Source organism: Muscardinus avellanarius (genome assembly GCF_963383645.1).
Source record: "Muscardinus avellanarius genome assembly, chromosome: 15".
NCBI lineage: Eukaryota > Metazoa > Chordata > Mammalia > Rodentia > Gliridae > Muscardinus > Muscardinus avellanarius.
Window position 1 is genome coordinate 30883548 of NC_137801.1, and position 26324 is coordinate 30909871.

The window sequence follows — 26324 nt, forward strand, 5'->3', positions numbered from 1 at the left end:
GCTGGGATTACTAGCGTGTGCCACCACACCCGGCCTATTTTTTATTCTTTATTTGGAAACAGGGTCTCACTGAGTGGCAAAGGGCCTCACTAAGTAGCTGAGGCTGTCTGCAAACCGCGATCCTCCGGTCTCAGCCTCCCAAATACTGGGATTATAAGCGTGTGCCACCACGCCCAGCTTTGTTGATCTACTTTCTATAGCAAGGCCTCGTCCTGGAGGAGACAGTGGCCTAGGACCCTGGGAAGTGGCAGCTAGGGACAAACCAGGAGAGGAGGAATCCTAGAAGCCATGGGAAGACAGTCTTGGGGGGAGGTGAGTGTACTCTACTATGTCAGATGTTGTTCAATAAACACTTGTTGAATGAACGTTAGGAGACAGTGGAAGACCCAGCGTTCTTGTTCTTGTTCTTATTCTTATTCTTAATCTTATTCTTATCCTTATTTTTATTCTTATTCTGAGCCCACACCCCTTCCCTCTCTCTCTCTCCAGGGACACTAAGTTGAGTTATTCTTAGTACGAGTCTACTAAGTTGAGCACATGATTTTAAGTGCAATATCTATGTGTATTATTATTTTAAAAATAGAATTTTGAGCCAGGCATGGTTGTGCACACTTGTAATCCCAGTACTTGGAAGGCTGAGGCCAGAAGATCACAGGTGGGCCGCCAGCCTCAGCTGCTTAGTGAGGCCCTCCTCAACTTGGTGAGACCCTGTTTCAAAATAAAGAATAAAATATAGGACTGGGGTGTAGCTCAGAGGTCGAATGCCCCTGGGTTCCATCCCCAGTACTGTCAAAAAATAAAATAAAATAAAATAAAATAAAGTACTATCTTATTTTACATGTTTGATTGCTTTAAACTTGTGGATTCTTCAGTTTTGGGGGTGAGGTACTAGGGATTGGACCCAAAGCCATACAAAGAGAGGATGAACAATACATTGTCTTGAATAAGAGTGGAATTTATTCCTCTAACATCAATTCAGAGTCACAGTTAAGTTTCCCCTAACAGTAAAATTGGAATTGCCACTACAAGTGCTTTAATCCACAGCGAGAAATTAGAAGAATTGCTAAAAGGAAAATACAAAAAAATTATGCCTCACTCAGAGACAGATCTAAGTGTGTCTCTGATTGTATCTACTTAAATGCTTGTGTGAACTCGCAGCACGCAAGAAGCTAAAACTCCAGTAATACATTAATAATACTGTCCTTTTTTGGACAGATAATTTCCGTGTGTGTGTGTGTGTGTGTGTGTGTGTGTGTGTGTATGTGTTACTGGGGGGTGGAACCTGGGGGCTTTTCTACCTCTGGACTACACTCCCAGACCTATTTTTTATACTTTATTTGGAAACCGGATCTCACTAAGTTGCTAAGAGCCTCACTCAGTAGCTGAGGCTGGCTTCGAACCTGTGCGATCCTCTTGTCTCAGCCTCCCGAGCGCTGGGATTACAAGCGTGCACCACCACGCCCGGCTTGCCCTGTCTTTGAAAAACAGACAAATTTTTGCTCAAAAACTTTAGATGTTTTCGTTACTATTAAATGTGAATTAGCTGAACGTGGTGGCATAGGCTTATAATGCTAGTATTTGGGCGGCTGAGACAGGATGACGGTGGATTAGCTATCTAGTGAGATCCTCCACAACTTGATGAGACTTTGTTTCAAAATAAAGAACAAAAAATTGGGGTAGGGGTGTAGCTTGGAGGTAGAATGTCCCTGGGTTCAATCCCCAGTACTGCCAAAAAAAAAAAAAGTATTATTCAGATTCGAATGTTACTAATCATTATTTGATTAAATTATCACTTTCTTATTAGTAATTATTTAATTCCTTATTACAACTTCATTGTTTAAATTCAATTATTATTAAGGAAAAGAGAACATTTGCGCCTGGTAACTTGGCGAGAATCAAGCCTGGCAGTAGGATTCATACTTCAGCTTCCTTCCCAGGGACGTGCCTGCCAAGCACTCTTTGAATTTTTCATCCATTTCCTGGTTCTGAGTTTCAGTGAACAAGTTTTTCCAATCACCAACTTCACCTACAACACACGAAACATGGTAGACCCAGAAATCTGTTAGAATATTTCTTCTTAATTTACCATACACCCCTCCCCCCAATTTTATCCTTTACTGGGGGAGGGGGCAATGCTTCACTTCAAAATGTAAAAAAAGGCCGGGCGTGGTGGCACAGGCTTGTCATAACGGTTCTTGGGAGACCGAGGCAGGAGGATTACAGGTTTGTGATCAGCCTTAGCTACTGGATGAGGTCCTTCACAGCTTAGTGAGACCCTGTTCCAAAATAAGAAAGAAAATATAGGGCTGGAATGTCGTTCAGAGATAGAATGCCCCTGGTACTGGATTCAATCCCCAGTACAAAAAAAAAGTGAAAATGGACACATGAAAAAAATTAGATATTCTTTAAAACCAATGTAGTTCTCCTTGTCCCTCGGGGCCCTCTGTTGTGGTGTGAAGTCACCGTGGATCAGTGGCCTCCTGGATCTGCCCCTCTCCCAACATCTGGGATCGAAAAATTCTACTTTTAGAGATAATTTTTCCTCTCTAAGGTATTTTATTTTATTTTATTTTATTTTTTGGTGGTACTGGGGTTCCTGTAAGCCCTTCAACCTCCAGGCTACACTCCCAGACCTATTTTCTATTTTTATTTGGAAACAGGGTCTCCTAAGCCAGAGCACGCGGCTGGCTTCAAACCTGCGCTATCCTCCTGTCTCTGCCTCCCAAGCGCGGGGATTACAAGCGTGCACCACCACGCCCGGCTCTCTAAGGTATTTTAAAATATCGTAAATATCCTTTGGAAAGTTAAGTTTACAGTAGGGTGTTTGTGTGTGTGTGTTTGTGTGTGTGTATGTGTGTGTGTGTGTGTGTGTGTGTGTGTGTTACTAGGGACTGAACCTGGGGCACTGTTTCTCCAAGGTACACTGACAGCCTTATTTTATTTTGTTTTTGTTTGTTTGTTTGCTTGTTTTTGTTTTTAAACAGGGTCTAAGTTGCTGATGCTGGTATTGAACTTGAGACCGTCCTGTCTCGGCCTCCCAAGTACTGGGATTAGAAGAGTGAGCCACCAGTCCTAGCTGTAATTTAAATTTTTGATGACATTTGTGACCAGTTTTGTGTTTCATTTTGATACTTTCCCATATGTTTTTCTGTGGTGTCTGACTTCTAAAAAGAACATCAGGGGAAAAAAATTAATTTTAACTTTATTGACTTTAGAATTTTTCTATTCTGAATAATATTGGATGAAGGATATATAGAAAGATTCTGATTATTCTCTTTAAAGTTATTAAAACAAGACATAAAAATAAGGGTTAGCCAGGAATAAGACCAAAGCTAGATTTATGTTCAATGTTCGGTTCACATTAGATTTTTTTTTTTTTTTTTGGTGGTGGTACTGGGGATGGAACCCTTATACCTCCGGGCTATATACTTCCAGACCTATTTTATATTTTATTTGGAAACAGGGTCTCTTAAGCCAGAGAGGCTGGCTTCGAACCTGCGCGATCCTCCTGTCTACAAGCGTGCGCCACCATGCCCGGCTCACGTTGGATTTTTAAAACAGGTCTTCAATTGAAAAGGCAGAGTATATAGATGACACCCAAACCCTGACTCTATTGTTTATTAGCTCTGTGACAATGGAAAATTACATCCCTGAGCATGGCTCCTTTCCCGTTTATTAAATAAAGAACTTCATGTCCTTTTGTTATACAATTGAATCCCAACCAAGTGTCTAATACATGCCCAGTGTTGGCTGCTACTGTCCTTGCTGTTAGATGTTATAAGTCTTATTATAATATACTTCTATTATATATCCAATAAAGAATAAAACCGGCAATCTCTAAGCTATATACTCCTAACTAATTTAGGATACATGAGTGAAATTTGGTAAAATCTTCTGTGTCAGAGACATCTATTGCTTGTCCAATACCCATTTTTTTCCATCTTCCATATAAGAACAATTCTGGTTCCAGTGGGGTAATAACGTGCTCAGCTTTTTAGAAAATCACATTTTTTGACTACTGCTGCAGGGATCAAGGAAATGCCGGAAATCATTGAACGGGGCTTTGAGCAAAGCCCTTTAAAAGGGCTCATCCAGGTGATGCACAAGATTCTTTTCCTTGCCCTTCTCCTTCTCCTGCCTGGAATTTGGGAGGAAACACAGCTGCCATCTCCTCATCACAAGGCTGACAAGCAGAAAGGTAATCACAGTAACAGACAGCATGGAGCCACCATGAGCAGCTCCTCATTCCTCTGCCCAGACTCCTCATGGAGAGAGAGAACTCTGAACCCCTTATCTATTTAAGATAAAGTTACGTGGAATCCAGGCACCGGTGCACACCTGAAATCCCAGTGCTTGGGAGGTGAACACAGGAGAATTGCAGGTTGGAGGCCAGCCTCAGCTACTTAGCGAGGCCCTCAGCAATTTAGTAAGAAGAACTTGTTATAAAACTAAAAAACAAAATAGGGTTGGGGTGTAGCTTAAAGGTGGAATATCCTGGGCTTAATCTCTAGTAACACACACACACACACACACACACACACACACACACACACACACTCTCACACACACAGAGGCTGAAGCTGTATAGATTGTCTATTATGTGCTAAGTCACTCCCCCCATGTGATACAAAATCCCAGAAGCCAAGGCTACCTTTGCGGAACAGGAACGGCCCCACAGCGCCATGCGTCTCCTGAGATTTTTCTCGCATTGCTTGGAAGGTGCCCTGGGCTGAAATGGTTTGAATCTGTGCCCCAGTCAGAGAGAATCCAAAGAACTCAGCAATTTCCTTTATTCCAGCAGGCAGATTCTAAAAACAAAAAAATTTTTAAAGGAGAAACATCTCTCCATGGGAATTATGCCAGAGCCAAGATAAACTCTTAAATCAGAGCAGAATTATAAAGTTCAACTCCCTAGTCTTGCTGCTTCTCTCTCTTTAGACTTACTTGGATAGTTTTATGTTTCTTTTTTGTGGTACTGGGGGTGGTACTGGTGGTAGAAAGCCCAGGGGCTTTTCTACCCCCGGGCTATACTCCCAGATCTCTTTTATATATTTTTTTGGAAACAGGGTCTCACTAAATTGCGATCCTCCTGTTTCAGCCTCCCGAGCATGGGGATTACAAGCATGCGCCACCACGCCCGGTTGGATAGTTTTATATATGACTATTTTAGGCATCACTATTAGATATTCTATATTGATTGTACTATGTAGTTTTGTGACTCTTATTAAACTAGATTAATACTCTTTAGATTGTGAATTATGAGAGCAGTATTCATTAGTAGGTTGGAATGTTTTATGGTTTTTTTAGTAGGTACTGGGAGATAGAACCCGGGGGTATTCTACCTGCGAGCTACACTCTCAGCCCTATTTTTTATTCCTTCTTTTGAAATAGAGTCTCACTAAGATGAAGAGGGCCTCCTTAAGTAGCTGAGGCTGGCCACAAACATGTGATACTCCGTCTCAGCCGCCCAAATACTGCGATTATAAGTGTGAACCACCAGGCCTGGCTAAGGTTAAAATTTTATCTAGGATGATATTCATAGTGTTAAAAAGCACCAGCCTAGACTAGTTTGGGAAATGGATATATTTGTACAAGCTCATTTAAATTCTTTCTTCAGAATTTTATTTATAGAAACTGGGCGTGGTGGCGCACACTTGTAATCCCAGTACTTAGGAGGCTGAGACAGGAGGATCACACAGGTTCGAAGCCAGCCTCAGCTACTTAGTGAGGCTCTCAGTAACTTAGTGAGACACTGTTTCCAAATAAAATATAAAATAGGTCTAGGAGTGTAGCCCGAAGGTAGAAAGCCTCTGGGTTCCATCCCCAGCACTACAAAAAAGAAAGAAAAAGAAAAAAAAAGAATTTTATTTATAGCTAATTTTGAATTTCACTGGGAAAGTCTATTTTTAAAAATTTTTTTTGGTGATACTGGGAATGGAACTCTTCTAACTCCTGGCTACACTCCCAGACCTATTTGACATTTTATTTGGAAACAGGGTCTCTTAAGCTAGTGAGGCTGGCTTTGAACCTGCATGATCCTCTTGTCTCTGCCTCCCAAGTGCGGAGATGACAACCATGCGCCACCACGCCCGGCAGAAAGTCTAATTTTTAGAATCATAAAAACTTGAGGCGCCGGGCTTGTAATCCCCGCGTGTGGCGCACGCTTGTAATCCCCGCGCTTGGGAGGCAGAGACAGGAGGATGCGCTGGTTCAGAGCCAGCCTCGCTGGCTTTAGAGACCCTGTTTCCAAAAAAAATATGAAATAGGTCTGGGAGTGTAGCCTGGAGGTAGAAGGGCTTCCAGGAACCCCAGTACCACCAAAACAAAACAAAAACAAAAAACAAAAAAAAAAACCACAAAAAAACAAACAAAAAAAACAACCAAAAAAAAAACTTGAGGCGTTCTTAAAGTGTAACTTGTCTAATTACCCTTGTAAATCGTGAACCACCCAACATTGCCTGATTCTTCTAGAACAATCTCTTAAACTGTATTCTACAGAACATGAATACATCTTCATATAGTTATAGATCTTTCATGGGGAGGGGAAAAAGGAGAAAGGGTTGAGGTCAAATTAGTTTTGAATCCTTCTGATTAAAAAAAGAAAGCAAGGTTTTTTTTTCCCCCCTACAAAATCTCTCAGTCTTTAATACACCAATCTACAATGTAATTCTATAATATAATACAGCACTGCTTAAATATATCTGTATAAAGAACCTCCTCCCAAGTCCCCAAACAGAATTATTAACGTCAGAGGCAACACTGGTATTCTGTGGAACCCAAGTTTCAGGAGCATTATTTATCTATTATTCTTTTTTGTGGTGTTGGGATTGAACTCAGGAGTTATTACCTCTGAGCAACACACCCAGCCCTATTTTATTTTTTGTTTTGGAGCAGGGTCTCACAAAGCTGCTATTGCTGGTCTCAAACCTCAACCCTCCTGTCTCAGCCTCCCAAGTCCTGGAATCACAGGTGTGCGCCACCACACCTGGTTTAGAAGCAGTATTTTTTTTTTTTTTTTTTTTTTTTTTTTTGGTGTTACTGGGTTCCTGGAAGCCCTTCTCCTCCAGGCTACACTCCCAGACCCATTTTATATTTTTGAAACAGGGTCTCTTACGCCAGCGCGGCTGGCTCGAACCTGCGCGATCCTCCTGTCTCCGCCTCCCAAGCGCGGATATTACAAGCGTGCGCCACCGCGCCGGGCTTAGAAGCATTATTCTAACTAAGCTAGAGAAAGAAAAGACTAAACTGGAATGCTCTTTGATGTTATATAAATACATTCTATAAACAGAAATAGTGGATTAATTACATCTGCCTTTGATAAATGTCTCAGGAAGCTGGCTCCCAAAGTAGGGAGCTTGTGACATACACCTCTCTTTCTTTCAGTACTGGCGATTGAACCAAGACGTGCTCGACCTCTGAGCTACACTCCTAGCTCAGAAACAAGTTCCCACTAAGTTACTGTGCACTGTCGTCCTCAAACCTGTGATCCTCCTTTGTCAGCCTCCTTAGTCCTGGAATTACAGGCAAGGGCCACCACACCCAGCTGACACACCCTGTTCTCTTTAACACACTTTCTTCCTTGGGGATCCAGGACTTTGGCCCCTTTACCTCAGTAGCCACTCCTCCGCCTCTTTAGAGAGCTCTAGCCTCAGTTCTTGGTCATGTCTTCTCTACCTCTATTCCTAGGTGTGTAGTCTCAATTCTATTTTTTTAAATATATGGGTGCATAAAATAATAATGGAATAATAAACTTGTGGAGATATACATACACACATCACCCTACTAGCCCTTATCCAATCCCCATCCCATTTACTCCCCCTCCCTCCTTTCCATGCTTGATTTAGTGATTGACTTTGATATATTTGTTTAAGTACGGCATGTGCTTTAGAGTTTCCATCTTCCCCCATCCCATCCCCTCAGATAGGTAACCTTAATTGCTCCTCTATAGGACCCCTTCTTCATCTAGAGTTCCTCCTATTACCCATTTCTCCCTATTTATCACATATTAGGGAAAGCATTTGATTTCTTATTTTTTTGTGACATTTCCCTGTAGATGCCATAATTTTGTTCTCCTTTATGGCTGGGTAAAATTCCATTGTGTACATATCCTGTAGTTTTGTAATCCACTCATCTGTTGATGGACAGTTTGGCTGGTTTCATGGTTTTGGAATGATGAATTGTGCTGCTATGAACAGAGATACTCGTGCATTGGTTTGGTAGTTTGGTTTTCATTCTTTTGGGTAGATACCCAGAAGTGGTATTGCTGGATCATATGGTAAGTTCATTTTCATTCTTTTGAGGGTCTTTCATACTGTTTTTCAAGTGGTTGCATTGATTTTCAATCCCACCAATAATGTATTAGAGTTTCTACTTCTCCACACCTGATCAATTACAGTTTATCTCTTCCTTGGAAGTTCTTCTTTTATTTTCCACACTGATTCCCATTTGCTGGAATCCTGAAGTCCAGAAGGAGAGTGACTCTGATGAGATGATCCACTCACACCCAGTTTTTTAATAGAGGTCACTTGGATCTGGAAATCTGCAGAAACATGGGGTGAGGCAGCTTCAAGTGTTTCCTGACCACATGATTGCAGAGACCCGCTGGCCCTTTGCTGTGCAGCAGGCCCTGGCATCCACCTCTCCACTCAGCAGGCTCCATTGCAGGCCTTGCTGGCCCAGATCCTGGCCTCGCTGTGTGGCAGGCTCTGGTCCTTGTCACTGTGGGCAGGGCGTCTACAGAGGTTCCCATTTTTTCTTTCATATATTTTTTTAAGTGGGAGAAAACAGTATGTGTCCTTTGCAAAAGCTGGGAACCCGAATACCTAGAAGCAATGAATTTTGTCTCCCCTCTATAGGTGGAGGTCGACAGCTTCACCACAGAGAGCGGGATCTGCTGCTCCAAGTGCACGGCGGTCCCCAGAATTGCGAAGAGGAGCACGGCAGCCAGGAGCACCGAGGCCTCCTGGGACGCACGGTGCAGCAGGCTCAGCCTAGCTATGCTGGGCTCCCTCCGACGCACCCCAAACATTTTTTTTACATAGTATGTTGTCCAGAATTCCTAAGCATGTGGAGCAGGAGCAGTCTACTTTCGGGGAGAATTCTTCAAAAGTTCAAGGTAGATTGGATTGGATCTGTCTGCCTCTCCCAAATACTGGCCACCACTACCGCCATCTTGGTTCGTTCTCCCATAATCTCAATTCTAAATGTCATCTGTATGAGTCAGTGGTTCCCAAATGTTATCTACTTTGTATTAAAGGCTTTTATACTTCATGGCCTACTTGATCTTTCAGTTAAGTTGACTAGTGAACATGTTGCTTAAAGTTAATGTGTCCACCAGCGTGTGGTGGTACACACTTGTAATCCCGGGTTCTTGGGAGGCTGAGACAGGAGGATCAAAGGTTTGCGGCCAGCCTGGACTACTTAGTGAGACCCTTCGCAACTTAGTGAGACCCTGTTTGAAAATAAAGAATAAAAGATAGGGCTGGGGATGGGGCTTGGAGGTAGAATTCCCATAACATCAATCCCCAGTACCACAAAACAAAAACAAAGTTGCTAATGTGTCTACAATAAAACATGACTTTCCCACAGTCCTGCTTCACCTAATACCATCTCCTACTCAATTGATGGCAACTCAACCCTATCAGCCATACCAATAATACTGGAGTCTTTTTTTTTTTACTTATCTCTTGTTCTCTCTACCTTCCCCTCCATCTAATCCAGCAGTAAAGCCTGTTGGCTCTTCCTTCAACATTTATTCAGAATTCAACCGCTTCTCATTTTTTAGCTTGCACCTGGGATTCTCCTACCTCAGCCTGCCAAGTACTTCAATTTCAGGTGTGTACCACCATGCCCAGCCCAGTCCATTCTTACAAACCAGTTAAAATGGTCCTGTTAACACATCAACTAGCCAAGCATGGTGTTGCACGCTTATAATCCCAGCATTTGGGAAACTTAGGAAGATCAAAGTTTGTGGACAGCCTCAGCTACTTAGTGAGGCTGTTTGCAACCCAGTGAGAAACTGTTTCAAAATAAAGAATAATAATAATAAAAAGAGCTGGTTTCTTATATTTTGTGACTGACTGATCTCACTTAGTATAATGTTCTCCAGTTCCATCCATTTTCCTGTAAATGACATAATTGTGTTTTCCTTTATGGCTGAGTAAAATTCCACTTTGTACATATCCCATAGTTTTGTAATCCATTCATCTGTTGATGGACATCTTGGCTTGTTCCGTAGTTTGGCAATTGTGATTGTGTAGCTATGAACATAGATACACATGCATTAGTTTGGTAGTTTGGTTTCCATTCTTTTGGGTAGATACCTAGAAGTGGTATTGCTGGATCATATGGTAGGGTTGTTCCCATTCTTCTGAGGATCTGCCATACTGTTTTCTAAAGTGGTTGCACTAATTTGCAATCCCACCAACAATGTAGTGGAGTTCCTACTTCTCCACATCCTTGCCAGCATTTGTTGTTGCTTGTGTTTTGAATGATTGCCATTCTAGTTGGAGTTAGGTGAGATCTCAGGGTGGTTTTGATTTGCATCTCTCTGATTGCTAATAATGCACACAATATAAGAAGTTGGATGTTCTCCCTAATATGCGGAAGCCAGAGAGAAAATGGGTCATAGGAGGAACTCTAGATGAAGAAGATACTATAGATGAGCAGATAAGGTGACTTAAATGTGGGGATGGGAGGAGAGAAGAGGGAAATTCTCTAATGTTTATGATGTACATTAACAAACATATCAAAGTCAATCACTAAGCCAAACATGAAAGAGAGGGAGAGAGAAAATGTGGTGGGAATTGGGGAAGGGCTAATTAGGTAATGTGTGCATTATGCCTCCACCATCATACATTAAGATGTATGACTACAATGCACCAATAAAAAAAAAAAGGGCTGGGGGTGTAGCTTGGAGGTCGAATGCCATTGGGTTCCATCTCCAGTACCACAAACAAAACAAAACAAAGGATACATCAGCTTCGGTCATGCCTCTGCTCCCCTTTCATTCAGAGTAGAAGCAAGAGTCATTTTAATGGTCCACCTCTTCCTTCCCCATCACTGCCTTTCCTCTGCTTCCCTGGCTACTCGCTCTCGCTCATTCCTACTGGCCTGGGTGCAGCGGCTGCCTCGTTGCTGTGCCTTAATCACACCAGGGACACCTCTTCCTCAGGCCCAGGCTGCAGTGAATGCCCAGGGTTAAACCCTCTGCCTGGAGCTCCTTTCCAGCCCCCACTAGGCTCCCTCACTCACCTGATCTCCCTTATTTTTTATTTTTTTGTCCTGGGATTTGTTCAGCATTCTAATCCCCCATTCTCTGGCATTTCTGATCTTTCTCAACCAGCTATGCTCTTCCATTTCTCTCGTACACTACATACAATTGAAATGTTACTGTTGATTATTTGTCATTCTGTCTCCCTACCTTCTCCAGCTAGAATGCAAGCTCCTTGAGAGCAGTCAATTTTGTTCCATCTGTAATTGATGTATGCACCCAGGCCTAAAACAACGCTGAGCACGCCGGGCATGGTGGCGCACGCTTGTAATCCCAGCATTCGGGAGGCTGAGATTGGAGGATCATGCTTCACGGACAGCCTCAGCTACTTAGTGAGGCCTTCTTCAACTCAGTGAGACCTGGTTTCAAAATAAAGAATAGAAAATAGGGCAGGGGGTGTAGCTCGGAGGTCAAATGCCCCTGGGTTCCATCCCCAGACCCACAAAAAAGGAAAAAGAAAAAAATCAAAAACAAAAAACAAAAGACAACGCTGAGCAATCATTCACTTAATGTTTGTTAAGTGAACAACATTTTTTTCCAAAAGAACATTAACTGAGCCAGGCGTGGTGATCCCAGGATTTGGGAGGCTGAGACAGGAGGATCACAGGCTTGAACCAGCCCCAGCAACTCGGCGTGACTCTCAGCAACTTAGCAAGACCCTGTTTCAAAATAAAAATTAAAAAGGGCTTGGGATGTAGCTCAGAGGTAGAATGCCCCTGGGTTCAATTCCCAATGTCAAACACACACACACACACACACACACACACACACACACACACACACACAATGGAACCTAGGCCACTAACTGTAACCCCAGCTGGAAAGCTAGACTGGAGGATTGCAAGTTTGAGGCTAGACTGAGCAATTTAGTAAGACCCAGTCAGAAAATAAAATCTAAAAAAGGTCTGGGGATGTAGAGTGCCAGTGCTCCTGGGTTCAATCCCCAATACTGCAAAAATAAAGAAAACATTAGCTGGAAAAACCAGTTCACAACCAAATTCATGTCCAATTAAATCACCTGAAACCTACCTATTTTTTTTTCCATTACGAATTTGGACTATCCATCATAAAATGAAAATAAATCATTTATTATTAAGCTGTTAGGCATTATTTCACCTCTGTTAAGTGAATGACTTAAAACGTTTATGTAAGCCGAGCGTGGTGGCGCAAGCTTGTAATCCCAGCATTCAGGAGGCTGAGACCAGAGGAGCACGGTTCATGGAGAGCCTTAGCTATTTAGTGGGACCTTCTGCAACTCAGTGAGACCCTGTTTAAAATTAAAAGGATAAAAAAATAGGGCTGGGGGTATGGCTTGGAGGCAGAATGCCTCTGGGTTCCATCCCTAGTACCACACACACACACAAAAATTATGTATGACTGGACTTTTTCTAGTACTATACCGCATATCTGGAATATTTCTAAATTTAATACCACATTGGTTCATAGAACTAGGCATTATAAGTACAGGCTCTATGTTGTAGTTTATAATAAATCTTGGCCTAGAATATCAGCGAGTATGGTCTTACCTCTTTCAGGTCTTCATATAATATGAACTTAACATTTTCATCATCAAAGTGTTTGTTCCAATTGATTGCAAAATCAAAATAGCTTCCCCAAGAAACTAAAAACACAGGGAATAAAAAACTTGATTAGAAATTTTATATAATTGATGTTAAAGTGATAGATGGTTAATTTATGCTCTAAAATAAAAATTATTTATGCTGGCTGGGTGTGGTGTGCAGCCTTGTAATTCCAGTACTTGGAAGGCTGAGACAGGAGGATTGCAGGTTCACGGCCAGCCTCAGCAACTTGTGAGGCCCAACACAACTTAGTGAGATCCTGTTTCAAAATAAAGAATTAAAAAATGGCTGGGTTCGACCCCCAGAACTGCCAAAAAAAATTGCATATGCTCAAATATTTGTTATGTTTATAAATCACTACAAATTTCTGCCCCCAATGAAGTGGAATAAGTCAAACCTGTTACCCAATTTCTACTCATTTTCTTTTCTTCTCGAGCAGTTTCCATAAGTAGCACAACTAAGCAAGTTGCAAAAATAACTTGATTAAAAACTATGAGATGTTCATAAAAACGGGGAATAAAAGAATGCAAAAATAGTTTGAGGATCCATGAGAATGCAGGCTATTGAGATCAGCATTGGTGATTTCGCATGTGTACATAACTTCAGTGAAAGTGTTTCCATCATCGATTCTCCTTGTCACTCTCCCTTCCCCTAGGCCCCTCCATCACTCCACCGAGGTTTCTCCTCCACTATCTGAAGTCCTTCTGGTACCCTGATGACGCCCCAGCTTCCACATAGGAGAGAAAACATACGACCCTTCACTTCCCGTGACTAGTTAATCTTGATGTTTTCCAGGTCCATCAATTTTCCTCTAAATGGCATAATTTTGCTCTTCTTTTTTGCGGAGTAGAATTTCATTGTGTGTATATCCCATAATTTTATAATCCAGTCATCTGTTGATAGATACTTAGGTTGGTTATATGATTTGGCTATTGTGAATTGTGCTGCTATGAACCTAAATATACATGCATCACTATAATATTCTGATTTTGGCTCTTCAGAAAGATACTCAGGAGTGGTATAGATGGATCCTATGGTGAATCCATTCCCAGTTTTTTGAATCTCCATATTGATCTCCATAATGGCTGTACTAATTTACAATCCCACTAACAATGTATAAGAATTCCTCATAGGGTTCTTATGAGAATTAAAACTAAATACTGAGATTTGTTATAGTGCCTGATATATAGTAACTGTTCAATAAGTGGTATTTGTTGTATTTTATCTAACATTATAATTAATATATAAAAAATAGCTGGGCATGATGGCACACACCTGTAATCCCAGTACTTAGGAGGCTGAGACAGGAGAATCACAGGTTCACGGCAAGCCTCAGCTACTTAGTGAGGTCCTCATAGCTTAATGAAACCCTGTTTCAAAATAAAAAGAATAAAAAACAGGGCTGGAGGTGTTGCTCAGAGGTAAAATGCCCCTGAGCTCAATCCCTAGTACCAATAAATAAATAATAATTATTATATACTGAAAATGTACTAAGAGAGTAGATTTGTGGTGCTCTTGCCACATACAAAAAAGGTAGCTATGTGTTATGATGGATATTAATTTTCTTTGCTATAATATTAATTTTATTATATATAGTACACACATATGTTCATATATATATATATATATATATTTGGCAGCACTGGGGTTCCTGGAAACCCTTCTACCTCAAGGCTACACTCTCAGACCTATTTTTTTAATATTTTTATTTGGAAACAGGGTCTCTTATGCCAGTGTGCCTGGCTTTGAACCTGCGCGATCCTCCTGTCTCTGCCTCCCAAACACGGGGATTACAAGCGTGCACCACCACGCCCGGCTAAAAATATTTTTTTTTAGTAAATGTTTCTCTTAGAGTAAGCGGACACCAGTGTCTCCCTTAGGGTTACCTGGCATCAATTCTTCTAATTAATGAAGGTATTTACTGTTCCATGCAACATATACCTCAAAATAGAATCACTGTCACTTATAAGAAGTAGGACCACTGGCAATTGATTTAACTTTTTTTTTTTCTTCCAGTACTGGGGATGGAACCCAGGGGCACACTATCTCTGAGCTACTCCCCCAGCCCTATTTTTTAAAATTCTTTATTTTGAAACAAGGTCTTGCTAAGTTGCTGAAGGCCTCACTAAGTAGCTGACGCTGACCTCGAACTGTGATCCTCCTATCTCAGCCTCCCAAATGCTGGGATTATAAACATGTGTCACCATACCTGGCTGATTTAACCTTTTCATTAGCATTAGTTTCTTTGCCTGTATTTATAGTTTGCTATGAGTCTTATCATGCATATAGAACATGTAGTTTAGCACTTGGAGTATCAGTAGACACATAACTGTAGTTATCAATAGTCAAAGGCAAATAATCAGTATGCTCTAACAAAAAATCGATTTCCTTTTTGGTAAATAAATGTCGTAGGTTGCTCAGAGTCAGGGAGATTTCATATATATATAGTGACTTAATAGACACACACACACACATATATATACATATGTGTGTGTTATATAATGACTTAAAGGAAAATAATGACTTAAGGGAAAATAACTAGAAATATTTTATACATATAAATTGTCCAGATTATTCTCAAACCAGTAATGCTTTGTAATTACTTGATGCACCAAGCTAGTGGTACTATAAAACATGACTTAAATGCAACATTTAGGTTCCTGAATCTGCCTAAGTCTTTTCTCTTTCTTACTCTAAAAGATGGACTCTCATATGTATATGATCATCTGTTGAAGTCAGAAGAATTCTTTTATCAGTAGCCATACCTTGACCCTTCATGAACTGTCTGAAGAATTCATCCCAAGAAGCATAGCTTGGAATATCGGGGACATCATTATGGAAATGGAAAAAAGATACTGCTGTATCTTTAGGGTTTCGAAATATCACCAATATCTAGAAAATAAAAACTGAGTTAATTTACGTAGGTCTATGTTCTGGGCACTGGAAAAGTGAAAGGGTGCAGAGTATCATTGTGTGTCCAGCTGGGTATTTCAAGTTATTTTACTAGAGAAAGAATGACAATGGGAAGGGGAAGTCTGGGTAGAGGGGAAGAAGAAAGAGGAAGGAAAAGAAAGATGGATGTGGCAGCACAGGGCTTTGGCTGATACTGACTTTAGACGGTCAACAGGTGTGTGCAGAAGATAGAAAGAAGAAAAACTCAACAGAGTCTAGAGTGTGATCTGGAAGGCTAGATGCCCCACGTTAAACTAAAATGGCAAGTAATGTTAAGTTAAGGATCATGAAAATAAGGCTTAGCATGGGTGGAGAAGATCAAAGAATGTCAGGGCCCGCTCTCTGGAGCCCAGGGTATGGGGTTCATGGGTGATGTAGGTGGAGCAGGACCTCGGAATCTCCACATTCTGTCTCTCTTCTCTGATGACCAAAGTGTTCCTTTGGCTGAAAAAAAAAGTGAAATAAGCTTTTAAACTGAAACCCAAGAGAACCAAAAGGTTACAGGCGAGTGTGTGACTGCTCCATGTGGGTTCTGCCTTCTTGTCTGATGCTTCCCATTTCAGACCAAGGATACTGCAGAATACATTCTTGAGCACAGTAGTGAATACTGAGGATCCTGAGGTAACCCCGAAGGGCTCAGCGAGTGGACACAGGCAGAGTCATTTCCCTTTCAGAAAGGGAGCACAATCTACGCAGGCCCCAGGAAAGGAAGGAAGGAAGGAAGGATTGTTTGAAGTTCAGGTTGTAATCCTGACCTCCTTTGTGTATGTGAGTGGGAGGGGTAGGAGGGGTAGGAGGGGTTGAACTCAGGAGCATTCTACATCTGAGCTACACCCCTAACCTTCTTTGTTTTATGTTTTGAAACAGGGTCTCACTAAGTTGCAAAGGGCCTCACTGAGTAGCTGAGGCTGGCTGTGAACCTGTGAGCCTCCTGTCTCAGCCTCCCACGTACTGGGATTACAAGCATGGCCATCACACCTGGCCCTGACCTCCTTTTGAATGGAGCTTCTTCAAAGGGCTGAACAGACTTGAGGTCAGATAAAGGGGTGGAGGAGGAAACAGTAACCAGCAGGGGGCAACAGGAGTCCTTGATGGCTGATGATATGAATACCAAGAGGTTTTTTCTTTTCTTTTTTTTTTTTTTGACATGGTTTCTAGGTTAATGGATTTAATTGCTTTTGATTCTTTCTGTGAAAAATGGAAGAATGTAAGTTGAAAGCAGGAGTAATAAGGTACATAAAGTTGACTGGGTACTCAAACGCAAGGAAACTAAATAACTAATGAACATAAATCTGCTTGGAGATTTTTATCCTGAGGGACCATAGTTAACAACTTAATGAGTGTTTGAAGAGCTATATTTATCAAATTAGTAGGTGACATGAAAATGAGGCAGAACTGGCATCCCAAAACATCCTGTGCCTCTAAAATAAATGAACTGATGCCAATAGCATGTATGTATGTATGTATGTATGTATATATGTGTATATATGTATGTGTGTATATATATATGTATGTGTGTATATATATATATATAATCTCCCCAGTACTAGGGATTAAATCTAGGGCTTCATGTATATTAGGCAAATACTCAACACTGAACTATATCCCTAACCCTTTTAAAATTTCAAGATAGAACTCACCACATTGTCCAGGCTGGCCTTGAACTTGCAATCCTCCTGCCTCAGTCTCCCAAGTAGCTGGGATTACAGTGTGTATCCTCACACCTGGTCTTAACAGGATACAACTAAATAGAGATAAGTGGGTTGGGTCTTCCTTCTGCTCAGTTCTAAAACTCGCCCTTACTCCCAGTCCAAGTTTAGCATGTTCTTGTCATTTGAAGGTTTTATTTTTTATTTTTATTTTTATTTTTTTTTGGTGGTACTGGGGTTCCTGGAAGCCCTTCTACCTCCGGGCTACACTCCCAGACCTATTCTATATTTTTGAAACAGTGTCTCTTATGCCAGCGCGGCTGGCTTTGAACCTGCGCAATCCTCCTGTCTCTGCCTCCCAAGCGCGGGGATTACAAGCGTGCGCCACCACGCCCGGCTGAAGGTTTTATATTTGAGGCTTTAATGGCCACTCTTTGGTTGCTCTGGCTTGCACAATTCATAAAGACCCGAACTTGAATTGGGGTGGGGCCAGTGGCTTGGGTGTGGACAAATCTCCAGCACCCACCTCTCAACCTGTCTCCTGCTCTCTTCTTGCCTTTTCATTCTTGTAAAAGTGGCACCCTTTGCAGAAGCCTGCATGTTCCAAACCCGAATGTGTTATGAGTGACTTTAGCTCTGTTTCATATAGAATCATTAAGGGGAGAAAAATATTTATATCTGTCATTATGGTAAGTGCTCAAAGGAAATTATATGTTAAGCTGTCCCTCCCTCCCTCCCTCCCTTCCTTCCTTCCTTCCTTCCTTCCTTCCTTCCTTCCTTCCTCCTTCCTAACTTCCTACCCAGGGGTATTCTACCTCCAAGCTGCACACTCCCAGCCCTGTTTTATTTTTTATTTGAAAACAGGGTCTCACTCTGTTGGGAGGGCCTCACTAAGTTGCTGAGGCTGGTTGTGAACCTGTGATCCTCCTGTCTCAGCCTCCCAAGTACTGAGATTGCATGTGTGCACCACCTTGCCTGCTTTGTTAAAGTGTTATTTCTGATTTTGGAGTTTCTCAATATAAGAAAAAACTTAAATAGAGCTTCCCAAGGCTAGAGGAGCTCTCTTATTTTACTTTTTAAAAAATTTTCAATTTGTAATGGTGCATTGTAGTCATACATCTTAAAGGGGGTACAAGATGGTAGAAGCATACATGCACACATCACTCATTTAGCCCTTCCCCAGCTCCCACCTCCTCCCCCCACCCAGCACCCCAATAATGGAGAGTGCTTCATCATGGTCCAGATGGCCACTGAGCGTAATTCAAACACCTAATAGAAATTAGAGCAGGCAATCTTTAAGGTACCTTCCACACTCTAACCCCCTTGGATTCTTGTGTCCCAACCACAGGGTTGCTGATTCTAGGTCCCCACTTCCCTAAGGCTTTTCTTCCTGCCCTTCTTCTCCTGCTTTCCCTCCTACCTCTCGCCATTGACAGGCAAGTCAGCTGCATTCCTGCTTGGCTGCTCCTTGCTCTGACCTCACTATTATCCCATTCTTCTGTGTGGCATTCAAGAACTTAAACTCTCAGTTTTAAATCCTTCTGATCCTTTCTTCTGAGACAGAGAAAAGAGGCACCAAGAATGAAAAACGAGGTGGGAAGACATTAAGAGAAGAAAGCAAAAAGGCCTAGGTAAAACCTAGTAATTATAACATGTATGTCAATACTGATCAGTGAAACAAAAATTTTTTTTTTTTTTTTGTGGTACTGGGGTTCCTGGAAACCCTTCTACCTCCCGGCTACACTCCCAGATCTATTTTATATTTTTATTTTGAAACAGGGTCTCTTAAGCCAGCGAGGCTGGCTTTGAACCATCGCGATCCTCCTGTCTCCGCCTCCCAAGTGGGGGATTACAAGCCACCACATCCGGCCAATGGAACAAAATTTTGAACAAGTAATAAGTTTGAACAAAGCACAATAGTTCTGTATGCATAACAGCAAGTTTTTCCACTATATATGAAAATCAGAAATAAAATAGTTTCAGATTTCAGGCAAATAGTGCTGACCAGGAAGAAAAAAAGATAATTTTGCTCTTTTTATTCTTTTATTAAACACTATAAATATCCTACTGGGATGCTGTAATCTAGTAATTGTAAAATGGACTATAAAGGTTGGGTGTGGTGGTACAACCCCATCATCTCAGTATTTGGGAGGCTGAGACAAGAGGATCACAGGTTCGTGGCCAGCCTCAGGTACTTAGTGAGGACTTCTGCAATTTAGTGAGACCCTGTTTCAAAATAAAAATAAGCCAGGCGTGGTGGCGCACGCTTGTAATCCCCGCGCTTGGGAGGCGGGGACAGGAGGATCACGCAGGTTCGAAGCCAGCCGCGCTGGCTTAAGAGACCCTGTTTCCAAATAAAAATATAAAATAGATCTGGGAGTGTAGCCCGGAGGTAGATGGGCTTCCAGAAACCCCAGTACCACCAAAATAAATAAATAAATAAATAAATAAATAAATAAATAATAAAAAAATAAAATAGGGCTGGACATGCAGCTGAGAGCTAGAATTTCCTTGAGTTCAATACCCAATACCAAAAGAAATAACTGTAAAGTATTGTACATTTCATTCTATGTATGTGTTTTATATCTTAGTTGAAAATACATTTGACTTGAATGCCACCATAGCAAATCCATCTGTAGAAAAAAATATCTGTAAGAAAAAAAATCTCAAATCTTGCTTATTAAAATGCTATGATGGAAAGGAAAGTCATCACATACCTCAAAGAGCCAGTGTTGAGGAGGCGAGGAGCGTCACTCAGAGGAAGAGCGTTTGCCCAGCGTAGGCCGTGGGCTGGGGCCCCAGCACCACCCCAATACCCGTGGGAAGGGATACTCACCTTGGCTTTATTCTTGAAGATGGAGCCAGGTAATTTGTCATAATGGAGGTGAGTTGTCAAAATCCTTGGTGATGGGAACTGTGCCATCCTCTTAAAAACATATACAATAAGGTGAATGTGTGCAAGAGTGGAGAATCGTCCCTAAGTGATAGCTTCAAGTGCTATGATCACTACTACTTCTCTTGCTCTCCCTCAATTTTTTTTTTCTGGATGAGGAATGAAAAATCATAAGTAAAAATCATTAAAATTTTCTCTTGGACCTTCTTGTTAGATCCTGCTTACCATTCCCAATGGCTTTTGTCACTTACATTTTTTTTTTAAAAGCGGGATGCTGACATTGCCTGTAATCCCAGCTACTCAGGAGGCTGAGGCAGGAGGATCGCAAGTTCTAGGCCAGCATGGCTGATTTGATAAACTGTCTCAAAATAAAATGTAAAAAAGGCCAGGGATATAACTCAGTGGTAGAGAGCCCATAGGTGAGGTTTAATCCCCAGGTACCATTAAAAAAAAAACAAAAACTTTTAACCTTCCCCATAATCATATCAAATTAATTTTGTTCAAGATAGCTCAAGATTTACAATTCCCTTTCACTTATTTGGAGCTCTTCTATATTAGAGTCTTTAGCAGAAATATTCAAGTTTTTCCACAGTTCCTGCAAATCCACTTTTAACATCCAAATCTATTTTTTTACCAACTAAATTTTCATGCAATCCGTTAATGCAACAGACTCAAAAGTCCACAGAGATGTAAGTAAATATTTGAGCAAAATGTTATAAAAGAAAATTCTTGTTGTTATGAGGACTCTAAGGTGATTGATAATTTTTTTATTATCTATCTATATTGATGATTTTTTAAAATGAAGTGTCTTATTTGGTGATGGGAACTGTTCATTCTCTTAAAACATACAATAATGGCATAGAGGTTTATATTCACATAAGAATTCAACACAAGCGGCAGGAAGACCCTCCCCACTGTCCATGGGATTGCTGAAGATTCTATTTTTTTTTTTTTTGGAAGATTTAAAGAAGTTTATTAGAAAGATAGAAATACAGAAAGTAGAAATACAGCCCCATGCCAAAATGGCATGGGGGTGGGACTTGAAATGAATACACCCTGATGATTCTGATAAAAAGAAACCAGCATACGCATTTAAGAAGAAATTTACCTGCCGCGGTACTGTGATTGAACATCCAGAATATGGAGACGTGATTCAGCTACAGGGTGGCCAGCGCGAGAACACTTGCCAGTACCTGACAGAGACTGGGCTGGCTAAGGACCACCAACCAGCTGAAGGCTCATGGGTGTTAAGTGCTTGGGGCTCACTGAAGCTTAAGTGGGGATTTCCTTGCAACAAGAAGAATTTCCCTTCTGTCCCTTGTCACATGTTTAAAAACCTCACAGCTTATATAATGTAACCAGAGGGTCCAATTTTAATGTGGACTAGTGTAAAATCTCTCATGCAATAAACTGAAAAGAGCCATAAAAGAATAACAGTAAGGTGAAAGTGTGTGTGTGCCAGGATAAAGGATCTTAACTAAAATCCAAACCTTTAGACTATGCTGTGGGAGGACTAAGGCTTCAAAGCTTTTAGTTCCACATCGGTTTTGGAACTGAAATGAAGTATCCTATTTGGTGATGGGAACTGTTTCATTCTCTTAAAAACATATACAATAATATACTCTATATAATAATACTCACCACTTGCTTATAGCTGCAATATACCTACCTATTTCAATTGATAAAATAATTATTAGACATTTAGAGCCAATTGGTCCACAAAAATTTAGTAGATCCCATGCGAGCAAGGGAGCAAAAAATGAGACGTTTTCTTCTGTGTGCTGTACTGGAAATTGAACCTAAGAGAGTTCTACCTCTGAGCCTTACTCCCAGCCCTATTTTATTTGTTGTTTTTTTTTTTTTTTTTTTTGAAATAGGATCTTACTAAATTACAGGGCACTGGCCTCGAACAATAACTCAAACCTGTGATCTTCTTGTCTCGGCTTCCCTAGTACTGGGATTACAAGCGTGTGCCACTCTACCTGGCCAAACAATGAAATATAAAAAAATAAAAGCCAATAACATGGGTCTAGGTGGTGATTACTAGTGATCTTATTTGATTTACATCAAATTGTACTCTGTAGTATCTGAAGTACAATCCTTTTAGGTAGACATCAGAACCCCCATTTTAGAGATTAAGAACAGGCTTTAAGGTTTTAAATGCTTTATGCAAAATCACACAGGTGGCAATTTTCAGATTAAATTATAGAGTACTGTTTCTACTAAACTACATGGCCAAAAAAATCACATAAGGACACTTGAGAAAAAGGCTTAGAAACATATCCAAGGGGAAAATGGAAATTAACTGTCACAAAACTAAATACTGTGTTTATGGGCCAGACATGATGGCGAACGCTTGTAATCCCAGCATTCGGGAGGGTGAGACAGAAGGATTGTGGTTTACGGCCAGTCTCAGCTATTTAGTGAGGCTCTCAGTAACTTAGTGAGACCCCGTTTCAAAAAATAAAATAAGCCAGGAGTGGTGGCGCACGCTTGGGAGGCAGAGACAGGAGGATCGCGCAGGTTCGAAGCCAGCCGTGCACGCTGGCTTAGGAGACCCTGTTTCCAAATAAAAATGTAAAAATGGGTCTGGGAGTGTAGCCCGGAGGTAGAAGGGCTTCCAGGAACCCCAGTACCACCAAAATAATAATAATAAATAAAAGAAAAGAATAAAATATAGGGCTTGGAGGTATAGCTCGGAGGTAGAATGCCCCTGGGTTCTATCCCCAGTACTGCAAACAACATCAACAACAACAACAACAACAACAACAACAGTGTTTATGAAAATGTATAACACAGACAAACTGTAAGCCATATATACTATCTTATTTAAGGAAACACATGCATTCTAGAAAGTTTTATGTAAATTAAATTGCTATTAAAGAATTCTTACTTCTTCACTGACTTCCATTTTGAGATAAAAGGCACATTGTCTAGAAAATTATCTTTTTCCCTAGACATCATGGAATTGTGATTAAAAAATAAAGTCTTCTCCAGGTGTGGTGGTGCACGCTTGTAATCCTAGCATTTAAAGTCACACTAAAGGAGCTGGTGAGACAGAAAGCACCCTGGTCTAGGAAAAGGGATGCCAGGTTTTCCATGAGGAAAAGAGAAGTTCCAAGCATATTGGGCACTGAAGCTCAGAGTCCAGTTCAGGCGTGTCAAAATCTTGACCAAGAATAGAAACTCTTCCCAATATCAGTAAGAAACATCACAGGGTGGCTTGTTGCTTGCTTATTTAGTGTGTGTGTGTGTGTGTGTGTGTGTGTGTGTGTGTGTAACTGGGGATCAAATCTAGGAGTATTTTACTTCTGAGCTACACCTCCAGCCCTATTTTATCTTTATTTTGAAGCAGGATATCCCTAAATTGCTGAGAACCTCACCAAGTGCTGAGGCTGGCTTCTAGCCTGCAATCCTCCTGTCTCAGCCTCCCAAGTCCTGGGTTTACAGAAGTGTGCCGCCGTGCCTGGCTCTAAGCCTGCAACATTTTAAGTTTATATCTGTCATCATGTCAATTTTCAGTCACTTTCCAGAAGCTGTTTCCTAAGCCCCAATCCAGTGACTTTCTTCATAGTAACTGAGTTCCATCTGCCTGGTGGGAATCTTGGGGTGAACATTTGCAAAAGGTGTGCTGAGACTGTGGCATCCCCCTAAATACTCTGACCAGTGCTCTCTGTGTGTCTGGGGGAAGCTCTCCTTCCCTCCTGTTCTGTCTAAGCACTCAGCTCCGGAGGCAGATCCTCCCTCCTGCCACTTTCTTGCCTTACAGGCAGGTAGCAGAGCATCAAGTCCCAGTTAGCTCTGTTGGGAAGGTGGTAAGGAGGGAATAGCAGGTGGGGTGACTTGTTAGTACCTCATACAGTGATGTAATCTCTCAGCTACTCTTGGTCTTTCTCAACACACACACACACACACACACACACACACACACACACACAGTCATAATTAAGATAGGAAAATAAAAAAAAAATCTTGTTGCATTCCTACTTGGATGCTGCTCATGGCTATCTCGGCTGCAGTTCATTTCCTGAAGTCGCTTAGCTTACTTTCCCCTCTCCTTAAAAAAATAACAATAAAGATAAGTCTACAGTGAGACTTTTGGAGCTAAAACAAAATTCTTGGGTTCCAATTTTGGCTCTGCCATTTATCAGCCCCTCGATGGGGGGGGGCAGGTCTCTGACAGTTTTGTCTTTTGTGAAATGGTGATAAGGTTATTTTGAGCTGCAATGAGATTATTCCTGGAATGTGCTGAGGATATGGTAAGCATGAAATAAGTTGAAATTATGTTTGGTGTTATACTTTCTGAACTCAGCAGTAAAGATTTTCCAGAATGAAAGAAATCTTTCTGTTTTAATTTGCTGTAGCATAAAGGCTGTACTCACCTGATATTTTCCTGAGTCCCCACATTCAAGAACTGGAAATTCTGGACATTCGTATTTTCTTTTAGAAACAGCAAATATTAATTCACTCACAATATGGAGAATCCAATTTGAACCTATAACAAAACCAAAAAATAAAATCCCATTAGGGAGTCTTGATATAACAAAGGCGCGTCACTTTAGCATATTCATAAGAAAAATGAAAATCTACAACCATTCCCTGATGTGTACATTTAGTTCTTCTGTGTTTGAAAGAACCTGGACAAAAGAAACAGTTTTGTGGACATCAGCTTTTACTTAATATTAGTGTAGAATCCAACTTATCTTAAAATTCAAGTTATTTTTCAGATGTTTAACAAAAGACAATGATGCTTTCTGAATCTAAAATATGCTTCAAAACAAATAATAAATTATAGGACTGGAGTGCAACTTGGAGGTAGAATGCCTCTAGGTTTAATTTCTAGTACCAAAAAATAAAACGGTTTGAGAAACTGGAGGATAAATGTTTGACCCTGAATAATAATCCACAACATGAAAATTATCCTATAAATTATAGAAACAGTCACTTTTTTTGTCTTTAGAAAATGAAGATGAGCTGGGCGTGGTGGCGCACGCTTGTAATCCTCGTGCTTGGGAGGCAGAGACAGGAGGATCGCGCAGGTTCGAAGCCAGCCATGCGCGCTGGCTTAGGAGACCCTGTTTCCAAATAAAAATGTAAAAATAGGTCTGGGAGTGTAGCCCGGAGGTAGAAGGGCTTCCAGAAACCCCAGTACCACCCCCCCCAAAAAATAATTATAAAATGAAGATGCAAATCTCTACTACTGTCAGTGCTGAATGGCAGTGACTTTCTATCTTTATGTTTTTTTGCTTCCAGCTCAGCACTGGTCCTTCCACATCCCCATCATCTGCCCTTCCTTTCTTCTTTCCTTCCTTTCTCCCTCCCTCCCTCCCTCCCTCCCTCCTTCCTTCCTTCCTTTCCTTCCTTCCTTTTCTTTCTTCTTTTTTGCAGTACTGGGGATGGAACCCAAAGGAATTCTATCTCTGAGCTACACCCCCAGCCCTATTGTTTCTTCTTTATTCTGAAACAGGGTCTCACTGAGTTGCAAAGGGCCTCATTAAGTAGCTGAGCCTGTCATCGAACCGCCATCCTGCTGTCTCAGCCTCCCGAATGCTGGGATTACAAGCGTGTGCCACCACGCCTGGCTTCAACTGCCCTTTCTACACAGCCCTCTTCTTTCCACACTGGGCTTTTCAAATCTCACTGTTCCAGTTGTTGATTCTTCAAGGTACTTACCATCTTGGACAGTCCTTCCCATCCCAGCTAGCTTTATGCTGGGACAAGTACCCCTCCTTCCACCTCCGCCTTGAGCCCTCCCCACCCACTCACTCTTGCTATTTACCACACTTGGGGTAAGATGCTAGCACCATGTCGTCGCTTCTGGCTTCAAAGGTGTCCAGCGCTTGGAAAGTTTCTGAGGTGCACATGGTAACTGGGTAAGGAATCCCCTGGTAGGTAAAAAATAAGTGAGGAAGTGTGGTTTCTTTTGATTTTTCTAAAGCATCATCGATGTACTCAACAAATTTGGACTTCTCAGTCAT

The 26324-nt window shown here is 41.3% G+C and overlaps 1 protein-coding gene across 1 annotated transcript; it reads right to left on the minus strand.

Moving 5' to 3' along the window:
- Positions 1-1895: 1895 nt before the first annotated feature.
- Positions 1896-26324, minus strand: SULT6B1 (sulfotransferase family 6B member 1; the record flags this gene model as incomplete). The annotated part of the gene is made up of 7 exons (XM_080711610.1): positions 1896-2026; positions 4652-4808; positions 12799-12893; positions 15618-15744; positions 20290-20379; positions 24729-24841; positions 26126-26324. The coding sequence occupies 7 exons, from the start codon at positions 26322-26324 to the stop codon at positions 1896-1898; spliced, it is 912 nt and encodes a 303-aa protein (XP_080567736.1).